The 22546-nt window shown below is 43.3% G+C and overlaps 1 protein-coding gene across 2 annotated transcripts in view; it reads left to right on the top strand.

Moving 5' to 3' along the window:
- The first annotated feature begins 11664 nt into the window (after nucleotides 1-11664).
- LOC114876418 (circadian locomoter output cycles protein kaput) overlaps nucleotides 11665-22546 on the top strand; it is an 84608-nt gene continuing 73726 nt past the window's right edge. For both annotated transcript variants that reach the window (XR_003789382.2, XM_029187876.2), the window contains exon 1: nucleotides 11665-11916. Coding sequence is in view for 1 of the 2 variants with exons in the window: in XM_029187876.2 (XP_029043709.2) it covers nucleotides 11726-11916 (191 nt within the window). In the remaining variant the exon portion in view is untranslated. The remainder of the gene's footprint in view (nucleotides 11917-22546) is intronic.

Below are 22546 nucleotides of genomic sequence, written 5' to 3'. Positions count from 1 at the left end.
GCCAAGGAGAATAAATACTGATAATATCTAAAGAATTAATCGATCAAGCAGAGGAAAGCATTGGAGTATGGTAATGCCCGTCAGCGCTTAATTAAACCGGGGAGTACCATCTACTAACCATTAACGTTAGAAATGTTATCAATGAAGGGGGTCATTTTATCGGACTATTAAAAAAGTGGACAATCAAATATTACAATAGTGCAATAGACTCGCAATAATGACTTCCTGAAATAACGGGAGGAGCGCGACGAAGATGATATTATTAGCGCATACCCCTGTTTTAAGGGAGCCTACTATCCAAAGGCACATCCAGGCTAAACCTGCTAAAGAAACTTCATTTGCATTTTACCGGAGGCTGAAAGAGTCATGTATTTAACGATAAAAGTGCGTTGCTCCAAATGCATATAAAAGGGAAAATATCTAGCTAATTATGGAAAATATGGAAATAATTATTAGAGGTTTTTGAACAAGCCTCACAAGTAGAAGCGTGACGATGTAAGGCGGAGCAGTTGGAGATCGTTGTATCGGGGTTATTCGCGTCGCCAGTGGTCGAACGTGTCAGTGTGCACGCCGTAAAGTGAGCCGCTTGGCACTTGCAGTTGCAAGCCTTTAGGTTGTGAATAAGGGGAGGAGCCTTGCTGCATTTCCAACGAAATTATCCCCATTCTTGTTGCGGCTTCCATTCCTGTTTCGTGCTCCCTGTCCGTCGAGTGCGCACACAATGCGCCGCCTCTTGGTCGCGTGCATTCCTTCGTTTTCTCGATTTTTTTTTTTCATTCTCCCTCCCAATGTTTCTGACTTTATCCCCCTTTTCCTCTTTTTCTCTGTCGCTCTGTAGACCAGTCTGATCCGACGGGAAACACCATTCGCCGGTATTCTGCAAACTGCAACCGCTTTTGCCGCGATTTACACACCGTTGGAGGTGTTTGCTTCGAACTTGATCACACTCAGATTGGCTTCCCTTGCTAATCTTACCGTTTCAATCTTGACAGTTCTTTCGGTTCTTCTTTTGATTCGTACACGAAGCTCCGTTTCGCTTGTTCTTAAATCGTTAATTCAGCTTGGAATGGCCGGCTAGTTTAAACTCTCTTCAATCGAATAGTTGAAGAAACCTGGACTAGACCTATTAGAAATGTTCGTCACCCATATATGTATATCTTTACATTCCGTTACCTGTAACCGCGTTTCACACCATGGCTGCTACTAAACAACCAACAACGGTGTCTCCGTATTTTGTGCTCGTAATTCCGTGACGGACATTGCACTGGACATTGGCACAGCACGAAATATATGACATTCAACTCTACGATGTAACCACATTTTTTTTTTTAGTTTTTTTTTTCCAGAAGGCATTCGTGGTATACGCAGTTGTTACGTTATCGATAGTGCTCTTCAAAGCACTATTAACTGGGCTGACGGTTATCGGATAACAGGGTATCACCGTTTCATTGCATTATTTAGCGACTATTAACTTTATATACCACGGTGACATACGTGCACGCCCTCATTGTCACGATTTAGCATTCGAATAACAGCACGTCACCGTCGTTTTGCTGGAACCGAGCTTTAGACTACCAGCTATGTAATCTTGATTCGTGTACGTCAATTCATTCACTTTGTTGTCACTGTATTTCTAAGACAATTCTTTATTTAGGTGGGGAGACAGGAGGCCACGAAAGTAACTTCAGTGAAAATTTGATATCGGTCGATTTGCTATTCACTTGGAAGAACATGAAAATGTTGGATGAAAGCTTGCAGATTCTTTTACGACGTCCACATTGCACTTCCGCCGTTACGATGTTCTCTGTTTCCGGCTCGCAATTGCTCCAACAGTTGTACGTCAACTGAAGATTAAGGCTGGAAGAAATAAGTTGGAAGTTTGCGATTGAATGTTTTTAGAACGGTGTAGCGTCTTTTTGGGCCTTCGTGCTCCCTAACGTGTACCTGTGTATTTTTGTGTTTCAGCCATTCCGACAGAGCCAATAAAATAACTTCCCTTCAGAGGTAATATCAAAGGGGTTAAAGATCTGAAGAATCTAGAAGCATCTATGAAACGTCATGAACCATATCATCCTATTAATAATATCCAGTGAGAAGAGGCATGGTGAACCATCGGATCGAAAGGAGTTACTCGGTGGTGACGATGATGGGACTCGCGTGTAGGAATAAGTTTCGTTTTGAAACGACGCCTAAGAAAGCGGATAGGTTCGAGAGTAATTTTCGGAATAATTGCCTCGTCCAAGCCGGGTCTAGGAGGGCCGATCCTCGGCCATTCGATGAACAAGAATAAAACGTGCTGCTCCTTCTGGCTAGCTAGCGTGATATCTTCCACGGCTACCGGCATCCTCGAGCAAGAATAATTTTCGATGGCGGCCAACATCATTCCAAACGTCCAACCGAACCATTTCGGATCCTTTGCTCGATCTTTTATTCATCGAAGATCGAACGAACGGTTGTGTACAAAATTCGGAAGCGAACCAACGGTTCTCGACTCCGTTGGTCCCCCAACTGCGCCACTATGGCGTATTTCAGCACGAAATGGAAGCTCGGAGAAAAGAACGGTGGATGATTTGTTAAAATAATTTCTATTAATCGATGAGAAGTTCATTATACGAGATCAAGGATAGAAGTCGTTTGTCGTACGAGGATTAATTTAGACGTAGGTTTGTCGTACAGCCCAATGGATAACAATTGCGAGCTTGTGAATTGTTGAGAACTGGGCATGCGTTGATATCCGTGACACTAGTCATTAACGTTGCAGCGTTCTTCAGGCTAGTAAAGAACTCGCTGATAATTAGTGATTACCCTGATTATTAACGCGTAGGTGCGCGTTACGCAGCTCTCGCAGAAAACTTGGGTAACTTTTTCTCGTTCTCTTATGCTGCATTTGTCACAGACTTCCTTATTATGCAAACATGACAGAAATAGAGCAACTATGCGTCTTATGTTAATGTATGTGGGTAATGTAATTTCCAGCGTTTCCAAGATTTCATGGAAAATTAGATTTACCTGTCTAGTGTCGACACGGTAGCCGTCGGAAGTCAAATATCATTTCCAAACTTAATGTCTAATCCTAAGTTTTCATCATGCCAACTGAACAAACACCGCCACGATGGATATTCAGCTGCAATTTTGACTTACGATCTCCAGAGGAAGCCAGATAAGCGGTTAACAAGTAACATTCGTAGGCTACAGGAAATCGACATAGAATCCGTTTCACGAGCTGGCCTTGGACCGGTTTACTCGCGGGTCTTTTCGTCCCGACCGTAACTCGACACAAGTCCGAGAGCAATTTACCTCATTATCGCACCTCCGTTTTGAAATTCCTCCGGTCTCCGCCGCCCCCGCGCCGCGTCAGCCATCCGACTTACTTTGCAATCGCTGGCTCGCGGCGGCCATTACTGTTCTCCGGGATGGTACCTATACTGACGTGCATATCTGTGGATTCACGTGGCGTGATCTACCATCGAAAAATCATGGGAGCGATCTCCCCTTGGATAATACGAGAGCAACCTCCCCAGGAAATTTTGACAACTGCAGTCGAAAATTTAAGAAATAGATCTGAATATTAATAAAAAAACCTTTCTATGAAACAAAGAATCGAAAGGACAGTCAAAGAACGCGAACAACTGGTAAAAGCTAAAGACTTAAGGGAACAGGAAAAAAAAGCAACGATCATGGATGGATCCTCGTCCACGGTCATCGTTACGCGCATTATAGTGCTCCACACGAGAGAGAAAGAAAGAAGATTCGGTATCGAGACCGATCGGCGAGCTGGGTAAATTAGCCTGAAACGTTGAAAGCGATTCCTTGTCAGGGTTGAAAGGATGGGTCAGACGCAAAATCCAGGGTCCCTAATAAACGCCGTAGGCTGTGCGGTAGCGAACCAAACGGTGGTCGCCACTTTATTGCCCTCCGACGAGCGGACAAAACCGACCAAGTTCCTTGGAAGGAAGCAGAGAATCCGACGTTATGTATCTCGTGCCTTTATATCGTGAATTGGCCTGTTAAAGCGTTACTACGAATTCGTGGCATTGCGTACCATTTCCGTTGGAAGCTCTCGAGTCATCGTTAATGGTCCAGGTCAGTCGGTTTCCTTTCGCTAGAGGACCGGCCAAAATCTAATTGAACCCGGACATCGATAGGGCTTTCGAATAACCCTTTTTGCACCCGTTCCGCTGTGTTGATGATCTTTGCGTTTTTTTTTTCTGTTGAGCTTGCGTGATTTTAGTTAGAGTAAATGAACTACCGCGGTAACTAAATGATTAGTCATTTTATTACTTTGTTATCGTGCAATTTCTTCAGGTTAAAAGAAATTTTTCGCCTTTCAAACTCATGAATAAAAGATACTGCTTTTTGCAATAAGGAAATCTAGGAAATGCAGTTTCGAGGCAACAGGTGGAAAAATAAATTCAGCGATCGGTATGTCTGCAAAAGGAAGAGAAACGAGGCTCGCGAGAGGTGTTGCGTCAAGAACGAACGCTTTAATTATTACAAGCAGTGGAGCGCGTTCCTCACGCGGCCATCTTGTACCCACCTCGACGCCATGTCGGTGTATATGACCATTCTTGAGACATCTTGCATACAACATCAAGATATTCAGCTGAAAATAAATTCATCAGGAAGAAGAAGAGAAAATTTCAAGATTCATAGAAAAGAAACCATTTGTTTTCCGAAGAAAAAAGAAAGCTCCCGATACCAGAAGCATTGAAATCCCTGTGCGTATCAGGGAGCGCGATCTCGCGGTTGGAATAATAAACAACATTAAGGCGCGGCACGTATGAAATGAAGTCTCGATTATCGGAATTATGCGCATCGGCTGTACGCTCGCCGCGTTGTTTCTTTTCGTTGGCTCTCTTCCGCGCCTCGCGTAACACAGCAGCGAACTATTGAACAAAAAGCATAGAGGAGAGGGAAAAAATACAACGGCGGGTGGAAAAGAAGAAGAAAAAAATATTAAGCAGAGGGAGGGTGTAGAGGAGAGAGAAAGGGTAGGGAAAAAAGGGAGCCGCGTCGACGACTCGTTTTCAGCGAATCGATTACAACCGCATATTAAAATTTCTTTCGCGCTTAATACCCACGTCTGCTCGTCGCAGATGTCAGATCGGTTGACCTGCGAAATTACTCAACCGGTTGTTCTACAAGTTTTCTACGTACAGAACCGAAGGAATAATTTTTGCCGCCTTGGTTTTTATATTCGCTCTGCAATTTCTTGAGCTTCGCGTACTGACAAGCTCGTAAACATATCATTTGAACCTGAATCCTTGATTCTCTAACGAAAGCTTCAACAACAAATGTTTTTTCAACCCATCCTGCATCAAGAATAATCATTAAAGTGGTTTACTAACTACCATACCACACTGTAATTCCTAGGTTTGTCCTCTCCGACCAGCAGATGATATAAATACTATTCTGATAGAAGCAAGAACCTCCGTAGCCATCTTCGATGTCTCTGAGCCTATAATTCTGATTCGAATTTCCTTAATATTCAAGGGAGCAATATTAGCCCGGCGGTTTAAACAGGAACGCATGATGATTCTTGGTGGTAGCCGAAGTAATCGTTGATGAACGTCGACGAAGATGGCGGGACGGTTCGCGGTCATAGAGGACAATTGGAAACCCGTCTGCTAAGTCTTCCGGTGCCGTGAAAGGTTAGACGATCGGAGGCAAAAGGAAGCAGGGTAAATGGTAGGAGGTTAGGGGGGGTTTGAGGGGAGAGTTGGCAGGCAGACCGGCTGTCAATCAACCGTGGGTTAGACTACCAATTTCTTCACTCATAATTTCTGATAATTTCTTCGGTGCCGAGCGAACTGGCGCGGCTGCCGTTGCATTCCCTTCGTCCCTCGTCGACTCTTCGGCTCTCTTCCCTACCGTCGCCGCGATCCACCGCACCGCCACGAAAATCATCTGTAAGAAGGTAATTGCACCGATCATGTGTACCGGCGGCTTGTATTATCCTGTTTCATTATAATAACAATGTAACGCGGTACGGCTCTCTGGAAGAACCGGGGATAATCATCGGTTCGATACTGAACAGACCTCGGATGATATTTTTGCTGGCTGGATATATTAATACGGCGGCAATTAAATAAACGTAACACGTCTAAGTTAGGGTTCCTCTATCGTGGTTGAAAAGCTCCACGATGAAACCTGACCACGTGGTGTTAGAGATCTTTTTCGTACCTATAACATTATGCAATTGGAACGATTCCATGAATTTAAAATTATTTTCTATGGCGGTTTTGAGGTTCAACGTACCCGAACCACGTATTACTTGTCCCAATGTTCGCATGTCCGCAACGAGACCAGCTAGCCAACAGTATTACCGCTAATTTGAGGGGATCCATGGTGGCACGGTTCAATGTTTCGTTTGACATGCCGCTTGCCTTTGACTTATGTACTGCATTACGGCGCGGCTCTAGCGACCATCATCAAAACAATATGCTATTGCTCCGATCCACCACCCCCTTTCCCGTCTCCTCCTCGTTTCATAAAAATAACCATAAGCCCTATCGCGGTAATTATTTTAATTAAAATAGAAAAGCGCGATTATTGAATTCGAAGAATGACGGTAATTAGCTTGGTCGTTTCAATGACAGTTGTTCTCATCGATTGAACGTTGTCCTTCCGGCTTAATTAGTTATGTTAATGAAGCTGAAAAATATGGCTCGATGGGGTATTATCTTGAACGCTGAAGAAGATACTTGAAAAATAAAGCATGAAGGAAAGTTACAATCTTGTATTAAAGAAAAGTAACGATTCTGCACGCGAAGCTTATGTGCGCAAACCGTTTATTTACACGAAAACTCGAAGAATAACAAAGTATCATCTCGCATCTTTGCAAGCACGAACGTAAATTTATGAAGAATCGTTCGAATAACTTGAATTTCGAAGAACTCCGCTTGACCGGAGGCTTCTGCACTAAGAAGATTAGCGTTGTTGCGTGCAATTTTGTGTAAAGTACTGCAACTTTACTTCCGAACTGATGTTCATCGAATACTAAGACGATACCTCTGCTATCCTAGAAAGAACCTCGCTATAATCATGGTGGCGATAATAGCACCAACAACAATTCCCGACAAAATCAGGTGCTGATTCCGTATTCTTTTCTATTTCAAGTTTCTGTCAACTTTCTTCTGATTAAAGTCTCTATGCGCGTCGGTGGTTGACTACCCCTGACCGTCCGTTACAGAAGTAATTATTCATAGCACGCAATTACGAGCGGTGCGCGGCGTGTCGCTGGTATCGCGGCATCAATTGCACCGCTGCTCGCAGCCCTGATTGCGGGTTTACGTCTCAAAAACAATGATTTATCTAATTAAGCCTCGGTTTGCATTGTTAGCCAGCCTTTTGTTGTGTGCGGCCCCTTATTCTGCCGTACATTATTCCCTGGGCACGAAATAGCGACAGATCGGTGGCTTTCGTGCCGCGGCACCTTTCAAACGATCTCCTTGGTGTGCGTACACCTTGGAAACTTGGAAAATCAACGGTGTATCAAGCATAATCTCTCCAAGTTACCAAACTATGGATTTCAACAAACCCAGGGTGATTCCCCTGATGCAGGGATATCTTGGAAATCCCCTATCGGGTTGGTAATCCTGCAATTACCAAAGGGAAGGTTGGTCATTCATGTTGCCGCCAGAGGCCGCGAGGATTCAATTCGAGGTATACTTCCCGCGAAAATAATTGAATTCTTTTTAATAGTGCTCTTGGAGATTGAAGATTGGATTGAATTTTTCATGTGTTATATATAAGCATTCTAATTCAATTTCGAATTCTAAATATAAAAAGAAACATTGTGAATGGAAGGAGTACTTTAAAGAGCGGTGCAACAGAGAGATTCGAATGGTGAATTTTGAGCAGAAAGAATTGAAGATAACCAGCAGGCACTTTTGTTGCGCGTAAAAGAGTATGTACCTTCAACGGTTGCATTCAGCTTTGAAATGCATGCATGAAATGAGCTCTTAACGCGAACGAGATTTTTAGTAAGAGGCTGTGCACGTGTTATTAAAACAAGTCCGCTACTAAATAAATTAAAAAGTTTGCTACAGTTGCCATCATCGGGAAAGCGGACACTGCAAATCCTTTAAGTTTATTTGTCCTTTTCGATAATAACAAGATATTCTGTTTGAATTTTTTGCTAAACATTTCCTTTTCTTAGAATCGAATTATGTTTCGTGAACCATTTCGATATTGTGCATTGTACAAACACAGTATTAGTCACGAATTCATAAAAATAAAGGGAAAAAAGAACAATATGAAATAATTACAGGTAAAAGACAATTATAGAAAAGCCTTGGGAACTTGCAATTAGTTCTACACCAGTTTCATGTAATTGTACCTGTGCATTATGAAATGAGCGATGTTGTAAAAAGCCATTCGACGGACATTGAAAAGTTTTAACAGCGGCAAACGTGTTTTACGTAATGCCAATAACGATAATGTTGATCAACTATCATGAACAATTTTCCTCGCGGTCCTGTTTCGACCTAAATAACAACTTTCAAGTTTCTTGCGATATTCCAATGAATTTATTCGACTATGAATATGAAATTACTCAGAAATGAAAATGAATAATTTAACAGAAGACAAGCTTACCCTTACTTTTCTCCAACCCCATTAACACTAATGCCCTATTTCTGCACATAATCATTAAAAATAAAAAACAACAACAAAATGTAATAATCATTTCTTCAACTTCTTTCAAAGTTTCTCAGTTTTCGATCACATCGTCAACGGAAACGTATCAAAACCCTTTCACCCCCTACAAGCAATCATCGAAACAATTCCCGTATGTGTTTCACTCATGCAACCTCTCTTTTCACGTGACGGAACAACACAAAACATTTTATTTCACCTACCAAATACACTTCTGACAACGAACAACAGAGCCGCTTGCTTGTGACCGGATATCGAGCGATCTAAAACGTCGAGATAAAAGGATGGGTCGAATCGCATGTCACCGAGACGTTTCGATTTGCTGGCAATCTGTTTTCGGTGGTTTACTCGCGATAGCCTCCACCACTGTTGAAAAATATGTGTAACATTTGCGATTTCACCGCGAGTCGGTTCCAGCATAATGTCACCTGGATATCGGTTCGCATGTCGCAGCTTGTCTGCTTCGAAACGGGGAGATATCGGCCGTGTCTCGCGATCTGATAACGCTCACGAAGTGAATCCTCATCCGATAAGAAACGATTCTTGCACGTGCAAGAAGAGAATCAGTTGGAAATGTGCTTGGTGATAATCGATCGAAGACGATTCTTACTGTTGAGAGAAGGTGGGAAAAGTATTTGTAATTCGATGAACCGAGCAGAAGTATAATTAAGTTGAGAATGAACACGTTGATCGATTGGATAGATACAGATTGTTAGGAGATATCCAAAGAGTTGTGTTCCACATCTGAATGACTTTATGCTTCATTCCGTCGGAGAACTACGGTGAACAATTTCTTCCTCACTGTATCAACACATTAATGAATATTATAAAAATATCAACAAATATGTCCCATAACACACATGTTTAGCAACAAATAAATTCAACCAAGTCCCTATCTCTCATGTTCGCTCCCAGAAAAAACAACTGGAGGAGTTGTTAAGTCCTTAATCTTTTCTCAATACAAAGCATTCAATTCCATCTTCCATCCGATTGCTATTAATTCTCCCCTTTCTTGAATACCAAAGCCGAAGATTAATGTTAACAACTGTTCGAATGTTCATTAATCTTTATTGATTTTCTATGACATCCTGGACATTTTCAGATCGCAGAGCACCGTAAAGACACACGGATAAAACGAGGGAGAAACGTCGAAGTTAACGAGTAGTGTTGGTCGGGAACATTACAAACGACATCGGCATAGATCCAACGAAATTTCCAACTCGTTGTCCAAGTAAGAGAAAGAGAGAAAGAGAGAAAGAGGATGGTGAATGCGTAAGGAGCGGAGCGTGTGTTAGACAAGGTTGGAAGATGACCGGTGGAATAGTGTAATCGTTTAACGCGCACGATGGTATCTTTCGGAGCGGCTGGGTTCGGATCTGGGCAGCGCCATGCTGGTTACAGGATTGGTCGGTTTGTTAGACCAACAGGCGGAGCTTGGAATGGTTTTAGAGGGGGATCGCGAAAGTGACGGGAGAATTTCAGGGGGTAGAAGTTGGCGGGCTGGCGCGAAGAACGCTTGGAGGTCAGGTTAACTCCTCTGTCGAGGAGGTGAGTCCGCCGCCACCACCACCACTGCTACCACCACCGGCCCCTTCCGATCTATGCCACGGTGTCCTGAATTATGCTACGCCCGGCAGGGCCGCCAGTACACGATACGCTTCTACCAGGCGAACACTGTGCTTCTTCATCGTGTGCTGGCTGTTCGCCTCTACCTCCCGGTTTTCAGCTTCGGCCACGAATCCGCGTTTTTCTCGCGCGGTGCGACGCGTCACCGTAGGAAATAAGTGTTAGCGACAAAAGGGAAGGGAAACGGAGCACCGTCGTCCAGGAGGAAAGAGGTGGGGGATACCGCGGACGAAGGGAGGGAGCGAATGTTCGGCGGGTGAGAGAGGGATGCGCGGTTCAGTTTCCACGCGCACGTGACGCGATCCGATCGAGAAACGTGTTTCGAATGCTTTCGCCGCTCGACGAACGTACTGACGTCCGCGACGTACGGTCTACTTTCACGGTGTTTTAAGGTTAGAACTTGTACTCCGGGTACCGTGTTCTATCAAGAAGCAAGGATTACTTTTCGTTATTAGTGAGAGTGCGTGACAAGTTGAGTGAGAAGACAACAAACCGAGATTGACGATGAGGGCGTCGTACCGACGCTACTCTCCAGGGGTCGCAAACTTGCACGAGCTTCGATATTCGAGAGCAATCGAGGCGGGATCATGATCGATTGGACGACGTTCAGAGTGATGCACTGACATTCGACGGTAGTGATTGTCCGTTCGCGATATCAAACAATGGTGATCGACTGTTTGGTATTTCGGTTGTTCTCACCTCGATGAATCAGTGACAGTGAACTAAAGTAAACAGGTAGACGACTGTGAACGTATACATAGAAGCTCACTGTAAACAGGCTGGAAGATGATCTTTCGTTGCTATGGCGTCTGCCGCGTTCCGATACAATTCGTAAACATTAGTGCGCCGGGAATGATGATCCGGTAGCCGGATTGTATTATTGCCGTGGAAAACTGTACGATCGACCGGTGCGTTATTATTGTCGAAGCATAAACGGTTGGAGCGAGGCGGCGTTGTCGAGATCGGTACGCGAATTTTGACGGTGAACGGGCGCGAAAAGAGGTAGAGAAGTGTCGGTTATCAGTGTTACGTTGCCGCAACGGGAACAGCTGTCGCAGCTGCAACGTCCCGACGTCCAGCAGCGGGATCGGGAGTGGAAAGCTGGACGTCGGCAGCTGGTAGTGACAGACGACGATGACGTAGCGTCGGTAGAAGCAAAGGGCGTCACGGTCTGCACGGTGTACGCGCTGGACAGGACCGCCTCGGCGGGGCTGGGGGTGGTTGGGGGTGTCGTCGGTGTCGCTGGAGGAGGGGGTGGTGGAGAAGGGGAAGTAGTAGTAGTAGGAGGAGGAGGAGGAGGAGGAGGAGGAGGAGGTGGAGGTGGAGGAGGAAGTGGCGGTGGTAGCGGGAACAGCGTCGGGGGTGGCGTGCAGGGGGTGGTCGCCGGGATTTGTGGACCAGCGAACGCGTCCCTCGCGGCGACGGATTACGTGACGGCGGCATGCTATCCCCCGGATCTCAGCTCACCCTGACCGCCTCTCACCCTCAGCCCCACGTCGTTGATCCCGCGATGACGCCCACCTCGGCGCCGGTGCCGACTCCGACCTCGGCGTCGGGCCCCAACAACCCGGTCGCCATGAGCCAACTGGGAACCGTCTATGCCACCAAAAGACGACGCCGAAACGGGAAAAGGTAAGCGACAACGTTCTTTTCTATTAATTAAGGGACCAACTTAGTTAGGGTAATCAAGCATCTTGTAAAGATCGTCTTGTTTGTAAATTTATCAGAGCTGCTTTTTATGCGAAATCACTCGACTGATGAGTGTAATCAAAGTTTCTATACTCGAGTATCGGGATAGGCATGCTATTACCAACTTATCGAGTAACTGATGTTCTCTACATCGATAGTGAATATTTTCCGAAAGCAGCTATTATCTTCTCTATACGTTATGAGAACAGTATTGAGCTTGATCTACTTTGTTTCAATAAATTGTTTCCGGTCTCGGAATGCGATGGCTATAGAATCTTGTTTAGATTTAATATCTTCGGATTGAAATATTTCTCTTCTGTCTATTATTAGTAGATGAAACACACGAAACGAGGCAATATTTCTTAGGTTATTCAAATGCTTGTCCCTTCGTGTTGTTTCTAATCGAAAAAAATCTGGAAAATGGCGTGGAGAAGTATCGTGACGCGTGTTTTCCCCTCGGTTGGTTGGAAAATTGACGAAGAGAAAGAAGGGACTGGAAGGCGTTAATTTGTTGGTCGTTCAAGTAGGCAACGATAGCAAGCACGTATCGTGACTAGACGCATATACAATTCATGTGTCTAAAGTAAAGCTAATGGGATCGAAGAAGGGTGTTCACACGTGAAACACGTCCAACGTTGGACTTAACGTTGTCAGCCGATTCAAACGCGTACGTCTCATCCGATTTCAACCTTCCACCGACTACATATAGACGATGCTTGCTTATCGATTATGTGCTAATTCGATGCTTCGAATTATCGAAGTCATCCCTTCCGTTCAGAATTCTATTTGGAGATACGGTACAAAGGGAGATCCTTGAAGAGAAGGATATTCGTCGTCGCGTTTGCGCGCGTAATCCCGCGTACTTTTAATTTGCAGACGGAAATGGCTCGCGCTTGAACGCGAGGCTGGCTTGTGATCGTTTGAGCACGACTATCGGACACGCATAAATATATAAGGGCCAGACTAACCCGCGACACACGATACATATACGTGTGTAATGTTCGATACATCAAGAGAAAGATAGACCGGGGATAACCGGTGCTAAGCTGACAGAGACGGAGTGCGGCACTGATTGCGAATAAGGGGAGGGCAGAACCTCTGGCCAAAGAAATATCCCTCTGAACTTTACTCGAATCGTTAGCATACGTTGCTCGTAATTAGCTGAGATATAGCTGAATCAAGCATCATCTTTCTCTTTTCTTTTTTTCTTTTTACCGTATCATGAGTTGGGGCATGGATACACATTGTTGATTTAACGAATTTAAGTTCCACGTTGCAGAGTTTCCTTTCAACTTCATTTCTAGGGGGTGAGTCTTCTGAGATCCGGTTAATTAAATTTTATAGAATTATAGTTCCTATGTCCCATAAAAGGGGTAGTTTTCGGTTGTAAAATTGGAAAATCTCGAAACCACTTTACTTCTGTAAAATAAGGCTTGGAAACTCTATCGCGCGTAACTCAATTTGTCGTTCCCGTTAATTAGCACGTAGACGTGGTTGGGGTACGTGGTTTCCAAACGATCGATTAAATCGCGAAACTTGAAAGATGATGTCGACCGAGAAGAAGTTAAAAAGATAGTTATCGGGCCGAGTTTTACAATTATAATTACGATTGTTTATCGATAACGAGAGGATGAATATTCATGGTGGAACGGTTGGTTATAACGGGCATAAAAGAGACGCGTGACATAATCAAACGATAGGGTAATTTAAACCAACAGCATTGCTTTATTATAATGACCCGCGTTCTCAGAATATATTTTACATTTGTCGATATATGTTTTTCATCGTATTATGCATAATCCTCTCTCCCTCTCCACCATTTTCTCGAGATAAGTCGCACGTTCGCTTGAAATATATTTTTATGCCGACGTAAGAACTCGTAAATGACATTATTTCTTGAATTATTGATTACTGCTTTGCATAAAACTTAGATTATCAAGGGGATAACACAAATTTCAATGTACTAGTTTAACCGGTGAAGTTTTTTTTTTACGTTACTTCTCTTCACGTTGTATGCTGATATGAAATCTTAAGATTCATGAAGTTTTGATTTAAATTTCCTTCAAAAATTACAGTGTTCTAACTAAAAAAACAAAGGCTGTCGATCTAAGAAACAAATGGATTCCCCCCTTAATCATCGTTTCCGAAAATTCAGAACATTAATAAAAGTTGTATTCTCTGAAAATTAAAGTTTCCCTCTGAAAGCCATAGCATCTGAAGGAGAAAATAAAGGATCAATCTTCCCGAAGGATCCTCGATCACTCTCGATCGTCAGAGGATCGAAGAACGCGTCACGATCGACAATCGTTCGCCAGTTTGAACAGAGGTTCGAAGGAACCCGCTTCGCGATCAAGCGGATCACGAGCGAGCGTAATGGAGTTTTAAACGGTGTTTCGAGGTGTACGGTCGACGATCCTTTTCTCGTTCCATCTCACTAGTTTTCTTTTTGATACGATAAAGAATGAGAGGAGTTTGTAGCCCGGGGCATTCTGTCTGCTTCGCTCTCCGCTTCTTCTTCAGCTTCTAGGGATCGCATAGTCCTTCCCTCGGGCTCTCTCGAACTCCTAGGATGAGTTTAAAGACGTGAATCTTGTACGTGTTTCTAGATATTAGAAGATACACGCGGTATTTTGACCTCTTGCCGCTAGAGTCTATAGTCTCATTGATGAACAATAATCCACTCATCATCGGTAGGTATGGTTTTTTGCTAGGTGGAGAGTCGTTGGGTTGTTTGCTTAGGTCTTTCAGATAATAAATTTATTAACGTAGTATCGCGTTTACTATGGATGCCCTGATATCTAAGTAGATCTAATAGTCTCTTGATCAGCAGGACGTGATAATGCGTCAGTGGTTAGTACCTATAGAAGAAAAACATGAAAATGTCACATGAGAAGAGTGAACTGATAATCAGAACCATGCAGATTTATGAATAATTTATCACTAACTAGCAGCAGGATTTTATTATTCCTTCACCACGTATCGTTCTAAAAAGAAATTATTGTTCTTCCCTCTACCACCCTACAGATTGTATTACCTTGATACCGAGTTTAATTATCGAAAATTTGTCATGAATGTTGCATTCGGATCGCGGAAAATCATGATAGAATAGTGACTTAATCGCTAACGATCCACGAGGAAGGGGCAGTATGGAGTTTCCCAAAATTCCCGAGGGTTCGGGGAAAAAGGTGGCCCGCGATGCACGGTGCCCGTCGTGGCCTAATGACAGCAGCTTCTATAATTTGGAGTTTTGAGCGAACAGCCAAATTACCGGCGAACGAAGGGATTACTGTTATTACACGCGGCCGCGGACTCAGTCGAAAGCTGATTATACTTTAGTCAGTCTCTCTCTCGACTGGTCTTCGCTCGATCGACTGTCAGCTTCGTTCTCGTTCTTTGAGAAGGAGGCCCCGAATCTCTGTGAGGCACAGACGACCCTTTTCGAACCACGATACGTCGAATTTGCCGAATTTGCCGAATTTGCCGAATTTCATCTTTGTTAAGCGACGCGTTTTTCGATACTTGCACATTTATTTCTCTCAATATTTTACAATTTTTTGTAAAGGCTGGTATTTACGTTCAATGGTGCCAAGTATTGGGCTCTTTAACTTCCAGTTTGCTACTTTACTTCGTTAGGATAATAGTATAAAGGAAACGTAAAGAACCTAACCAGAAGGAATTATATTATATAACGTATATATAACATTATGGATTATATAAATCAGACAAACGAGCAATTTTATGTTCGAATTTAACAATTTGAAACACGGGAAATTACTAAAGAACCACGAGAATAACCGAGGATATTTACGAGGAGGTCGATGATTTCTTGATGAACAACCGTCGTGCCGAGTTTCGGCTGATTTGTTGTTAAGTAATTGCTCAGCCTCCTTATGGTCTTCTAACGCGCGTTTATAGCCTTGTAATGAACCTGCTTCACAGGCCTTTCCTCCATTCAGCCGGTCAAAGATCTTCGAACGAGCTTCGTTCCTATCAAACTTTCTCAAGAATCAAATTTATTTCTATTGTAAAATATAGCGCGTTTCGAAATGGCCGCGAGTTCGATCAGCTTGCCAGGACTCGCGGAAGAGTTGAAAGCTGCAATGTTATCAACGTAGTCCTGTGACAGAGAGGAACGATTAGATGTCGTACGATCAGGGCAAGATTTAATTCCGTGGCCGATGGAGGATATCGTTTACCTACTTTCTACGTCGTACCGAGCACACGATGTGTAATTTAATAGACTCCCCTCGCGCGTTAGTCGGCGCCGTGATGCGTTTCGCTCGTGCGAGAGATATGTATAGCCCGAGCCCGCGACAAGACCATTATTGCTGGAACACTCATAACTCCCGTAACCAGCCACACCCAACAGATTTAACACCTCGTATCCAATTATAACGATGCCCCGTGTCACGCTTATAATTGGTGCCCCATTACATATTACCCTGTCGCTTCCGACCCCCTTTGCTTTCTCTACATCTTCACTCGCGGACACTAATTTTTCGTTATTCTATCCTTGACAATCCTCTTCAATTTCCTCCATCAAAACAGACAATTTTTTCCCCATCCCAGTTCGTATTTGTTCAACATTGAAAATTAGTAGTAAGTAATGTTGGCTCATCGAGAAACAAAGTTTCCACGAAATAATCCGGTACAAGGTAAAGGGTAGAACGAAGCGATTAAACAATCGGCAGGACGCGCAGTGCATCTTCCACCCGCGTTCGAAGCTGCTGGACCGAATGGGGCCCGGTCCAATGGTGAATGGGCCGCACAGCAAGGAATATCCGTCCTCGTGGTTACGGCACCGTGAATAGAGCCATAACGAAGTGAAATGTGCAGGTGAATTTATGCTGCAGGAACGGAGGTGCGCCTGTTTCGTTTAAACCTCTCCTTTCTTGGCGCACTGAAAAGTGGACCCGCGAAAAAACAGCCACGATGCTGATTGAACCTCCTTAAACGAGAATGATGATGAGGTTTAATTAATAAAACGGGTTGCGAGTTATAATTGCATGTGATTACCGTTGATTGAAACTCTTAGTTTACGAAGGGTATCTTTGTGTTGATGGAGATTTCTTGTAGGCTGTTGATTTTGACGTACAGAAAGGGTAGAGTCATTATGGAAATGGGTTAAAAGTATGACAAAGTCGATGCAGTGGTAGAAATGCGTAAAATATAGGAAAGAAAGGTGGTCGTTGACAGACAAAGAACAAGATGAAATTGAAGATTTCGTGGTGAAAGAAGCGGCCCTGGGTCTCAAACGATTCATCGATCCGGCTTTGGGCCTCGGCTTGGGGCGAACCTGGCCCGGTACGGCGCTGTGTGTTTAACTATTCAATAATTCATCCCGCCATTCATCACCAGCCAAGTGTAAAATTTATCTTATTTTTATGTATTGGCCCCCTCCAGCTCGCCACCATGTATCAACTTCTTATTAGCCGCGATTTGTTTGGCGCGCGCGGCATCCTCTTCCCTTCTCTCCACTTTCGATTTTTCGCTCTGTTCGATAATAATCCACGTCGTTAAAACGTCTGATCGATCATCCAGTATCGATTCGTATTTCCTTTCTTCGTCCTCGTTGAAAGGAAAAATGTATAATTGGAGTACTACACTTTCTTGTTGCAAAAAGTATAGAGATAATTTCAAGTTCCGCACAACCGTTCATCAATCATTGAACTAAATGTACATAAATTGCGATAGAGGATATTTTTAAAGTTACTACACGTCGTTCCATATTGAATCTTGTTAAGGAAACCGTGGAAAAACGTTTCTTAAACGAATGCACGCCTCTTCTGTACGAGTTATTAATTGTTTCTTGTATCTGCTTCGACGAACTGATACGCTCAATCTATCTAAATAATTCTAGCATTACTGCTGTCAGAAGAATGAAATTTATCTAGGTTGTAGACTTAAATTAGGCCTTGGTCCACATTTTCGAATCATACCTACACGTTTCTTCGCTTAAAAATATCCTTCTCTGAATCGGCTTCGGTATAATTACGATCATCAAGAGCCGTATTCCTCGCGGTGAGAAAAACGGATGCTTGAAAAACCAAATCACAGTCTCTGGTGACGTAATGACAATGAGGTGGTCGTCTCCTGACACCGGAAGTACCTGCTCCGCGAGGACCCAACACCGCTGGTCGATGTCATGTGCCGTATTCTCTCTCTCTCTCTCTCTCTCTCTCTCTATCTTTCTCTTTCTCTGTTTGAGTAAACGACTAAATTGCCGAGGAACAGGGTTAATTATTGACCGTCAGCAAAAAAGAAGGAACTCTTACAATTAGTAGTTGATATACATCGCGAGAGTATCGTTGTCGACTCGCGTACGAGTCCGGGCAATTTTGGAAGTTCGACTAGCATGATTGCTGCCTTTCGGGATAGAACGTCCGACGATTTCCTTCAAGCTGACAGGAGGAATCGCTTCGCTGAGAATTAGAGCGGATACGGAGGTAGTTGGAGGGCTTTCGGGTACGATGTTGTACGCTGGTTTTGTATCTCCTTTCTTTAGTTATTTACTGATTGACAAAGATTGAATTGGCAATTTTTTCATTGCCACAGCTATAATTAAAAAAATATTCAGAGTTTCAGATGCGATTAAAAAAAGAGAGAAAAAAGCTGGTATACCGTTTCGAGGAAGCAAAAGAGTGTAATTTCATGAAATACGCGAAATAATTATCGAAACAGCGCGATAGGAGAGCCGGCGCGGCGTTCCGCTATTTCGTGTAATTAGTTTGTTGGCGGTATCATTAGTTCGAGTATCGTTGTTACTCTTCCTTCGTGGACCTCCATTCGATTCGCACATTGTACTTCGTGTTCGCTGGTCGGTATATCCTGACCTCTTTCTCGTCAGCAAGGTGTGGCTTGCGTTTTTTAGCATGGTGAAACGCTTTGTTCCTCTGAATAACTAGTGTAATAAAAATTTTACAATAAGAAAAGCAAAAATTGGTGACAGTTTAATTAAATAAAAATTGAGGGTCCATTGTTCTTAATTCGTAAGGATCTATGAACCGTTGATTATTGTAGAGAAGTGTAAAGGGAGAAGCGGAACGGTTAGATGGTGATCGTGGTCGCTGCATCCCCTTCATTTCCCTGTCCGCTGATTTCGCTAGAATTTGCATTCGAGAAAGGCGAAATTGGGCGGTGCAAAGATAGAGCTAATGCTCGCGGGGCGGTCCAGCTTGCCGTGTAAACACAGGGTGCCCGATCTTCCCTTTCTGGCTTCATCATCTTCGCCCTGGTGTACGCTTCTACGTTCAACTTTTCACCCGGCCGCGGCCGCGGGAATTGCGGGATCGCAAGATTGCGAAATTGCGAATGCTCCTGTAGCTCGTCCTTCTTTTGCTCAGATTTTCTCGATCATGATTTAGTCTGAACGCTGGCCTCCTTTGTAACGCATCGTTGAAGCGATTCGGTTAATTTTTGGGTGTTACGGTCGATTTTACGGAATAAATTACTGAGTGCATTTAAGCTACCCCAGACCTGGATATTGTTATTAGACTATTTTTATTCAACCATATTTAATTCAGAAGATAATGTCACAGCAACGAATAATGGTGCATAAGTAGTCGGTCCGATTGTTATTCGGTGTTTATTACGCAATCGTAATTACGAAATCGCACCGCGACCGACGTTCAAGTATGTGCAAATCGACCTTTAAGCAGTCGGTACCAAAGTGGTCGGTCTGTGTATCGACGCCATTAGCATAGAAATGATACGTTGATCCAGCCGTCCATATTTATTCGAAATTCCAGCAACGACAGAATATTGGTATTTACCGCGAATTCGGCCCCGACGAACCGGCAATTTCACGCCAATCTGTACCGCGTCGCTTTTTATTAATTAATTCTTGCCGTGCACGAGTAGGTATACGTCCCGTCTCTTCCCCCATGGTCATCGAATGTTTATCGTTAAAACGCTTTAATACACTGTCATTTCGAACTTAACATCCAATTCCTTTGAAATCATGTCACGCAATGACGTTGCACGCTCACGCTGATAGTTTGTATTTTTGGAAAAAAGCTAAATATTTTCATTTCATGCTTATGGGAATTTAAGTGTTCAAAGGTAGTCTCAAATAATCTTTCTTCATTGTCTTTTTCCCTTCGATACGGTAATTTGCCTCTGAAATTTGGCACAAAAATATCCCGAGGGTTTTTATCAGTTAGCTACCACCCCTTTGAACACAAGTAACCCTCGATGAACAGGTAGAAGCCGATGATCAAGCAAAAATGAAGTCTTCTCTCCCGCGCGGACTTGTCTCCTGGTGATATGCAAATTTTTGCGGCACAATCGATGTTACAAATTCGAAGCAGACCGGATCGGCTGGAACCGCCTCGTAGACGTGTAATCTTCGAAGCTAGCCACTAGGCGGGGTAATAACACGCTGGTGATGATCCGTGCTGGTGTATCGGGATGCTAGCCGGAGGATCGAGCGTGCACGTAGCCGCGAAATCGGTAGCAAGTACCTAACAGGTGAATACCTGTAGAAGGGTGATTTTCTGTTGCAACGTGCCCGACCAGGGTGTTGTCGGCGTTTATTTTAACCTGTCGAGCGAACAGGTAAACTGGCTGTACCGATTATTACAGAATTATCGTAGGTGTGTCGTGGAAATCGGCCAATTGATATTGTCTGAAGTCTGGGTGAAAGTGTTCCCCGTGGGAGATAAAGCTTTAAATCGTACTTGTAATATATCAACTTAAAGCTTATAATATAATTAAAATCATTACATAAACTCTCAAAATGATAATGGACTTTTCGGTTTATTACAACACGAAGAATTATTCATCTGATATGCAAGTGTAATAGATAATAATCGAAAAAACAGAACAACGATTACCGTGGTTGATCAATGATCGAGGCAGTCGTTGCGTAAGCAGCTCGCAAATGCGGCAATAATTCGCGTCACATAATCAATTATTGCTTTTGTTCACGAGTATGCCGGCTTAATTTACTTTCATTATCGGTGCCTATTTACTCAAGCTATTCAATTTATTTTCATTACCGTTATTTACTTAAGTATCGATCAGCGATCCGGTCGCGTATCGGTGCCGCTCGATCATGAACCACCCTTCCTCCTCGCCGAGTTTTGTTTTTCTTCTTTTTTCATACGTCTGTAATTTTATTAAATAAATCAAGCCGCGGTGACGGCGCGGCTGCCGGAAACGGGCTCGCTCTTGTCCCACCTGCCAGGCCGGACAGCACGCCTGAAATTATGCTAATTAATACGGATCGAGCGGCGAAGAAACGTGGCCACCTCGCCCTTGAAAATTTATACGAACGTTACGAGCACATAATATTGTCCCGCGAGGCTGCTCTTTACGATTACACGATATCGAGAACATCGAGGAGGGGTTTATACTTAGAAGAATTCCGAAATTATGGGGATGCCGACATTTTTCTCGATACTTTGCTGGCACGTGAGAAAAAGGACCCATGTCGCGTTACCGTAATCCTGATTACGAAAAAAGGAATTGTGTCAGATTTGATGCGAAAGTTGTGATTACACAACGTTTATCTAGTTTTAGTTGGAGTTTTATCGGCAGATTGTCAGTGAAGAGCATCGATCCGTAGTGCAAACGAAATCAATTTATCAAGCGGCTTGATGAATGTGTTTCTGAACGGGACAACACCCACGCGGACCAGCCGCACGATCAACGTTGTCAGCGTAATTAATTTGCAAGCATTACGCACATACGAGTTCGCGAACAATTAACAAATCGATTTGTTCCGCTTGTATCGAGCCACGGTTTCAATACCTGTGTCTTTCTGTTTCGTATTTCCTCGACAAGTAACCCTCCAGCAATTTTTTCACCTTATGCATGTGTTTTAAAAATAAAATGATACCTTTTTGGTACGGTGTTTAACACTGTTAGCTTAACATTGCGTTTGATCAATGAAACTGTAGATTGTCATTTGGAGAACGTACAACGTAGTGAAAAAAGAAAGAAAAGAAGAAGAAACTGTAGTACGAACGAACAAGGAAAATCCACTCGCGTTTCCTTCAGTCCATGTTTATTCCAATCCTTTTTACCAGTTGATAGTGGTAGATGAAAAATCGAGAGATTTTAAGAATAATCGGTAGACGCGGTTGCAATCTGATACTAGTGGTATACGCACCAGTTACGCGACCGATCTGGTGTCGCCATTTTAGAGATTTTTCCCTCAGCCTTTCTTTTTTTTCTACTCGAATCTCAACACTTTCCATTCGCTTTCCTCTACATAATTAATTATTGTATTATCTGGTTAATTAATTTTACGATCTTTTGCAATGTCAGTATAATTAATAAACAATGTATCTATAAAGTGAAGGAATAAACTGAAGAAAGAGGAATTTATTACTTTAGCAAATGATTAATGTTCTCTTAAAAGCAACCGCTTGCTCCGGATCGGTGATTTCAATGCGCGAACTGGTAGTCTCGGCGGACTCTCATTACCGATTTTCAAATATTTTTTTATGGGTCGATTGGAAACTTTTGATGATCAAGATTTATGAATAAATCGCTGTTAATTACTGGTACAATGTAAGAAAAGTAAAGGAAAGGAAAGGAAAGGAAAGGAAAGGAAAGGAAAGGAAAG

The sequence above is a fragment of the Osmia bicornis genome, chromosome 8, assembly GCF_907164935.1.
Source record: "Osmia bicornis bicornis chromosome 8, iOsmBic2.1, whole genome shotgun sequence".
Classification (NCBI taxonomy): domain Eukaryota; kingdom Metazoa; phylum Arthropoda; class Insecta; order Hymenoptera; family Megachilidae; genus Osmia; species Osmia bicornis.
Note: the sequence above shows the minus strand (reverse complement) of the source record. Positions and strands in the feature narration are given on the sequence as shown.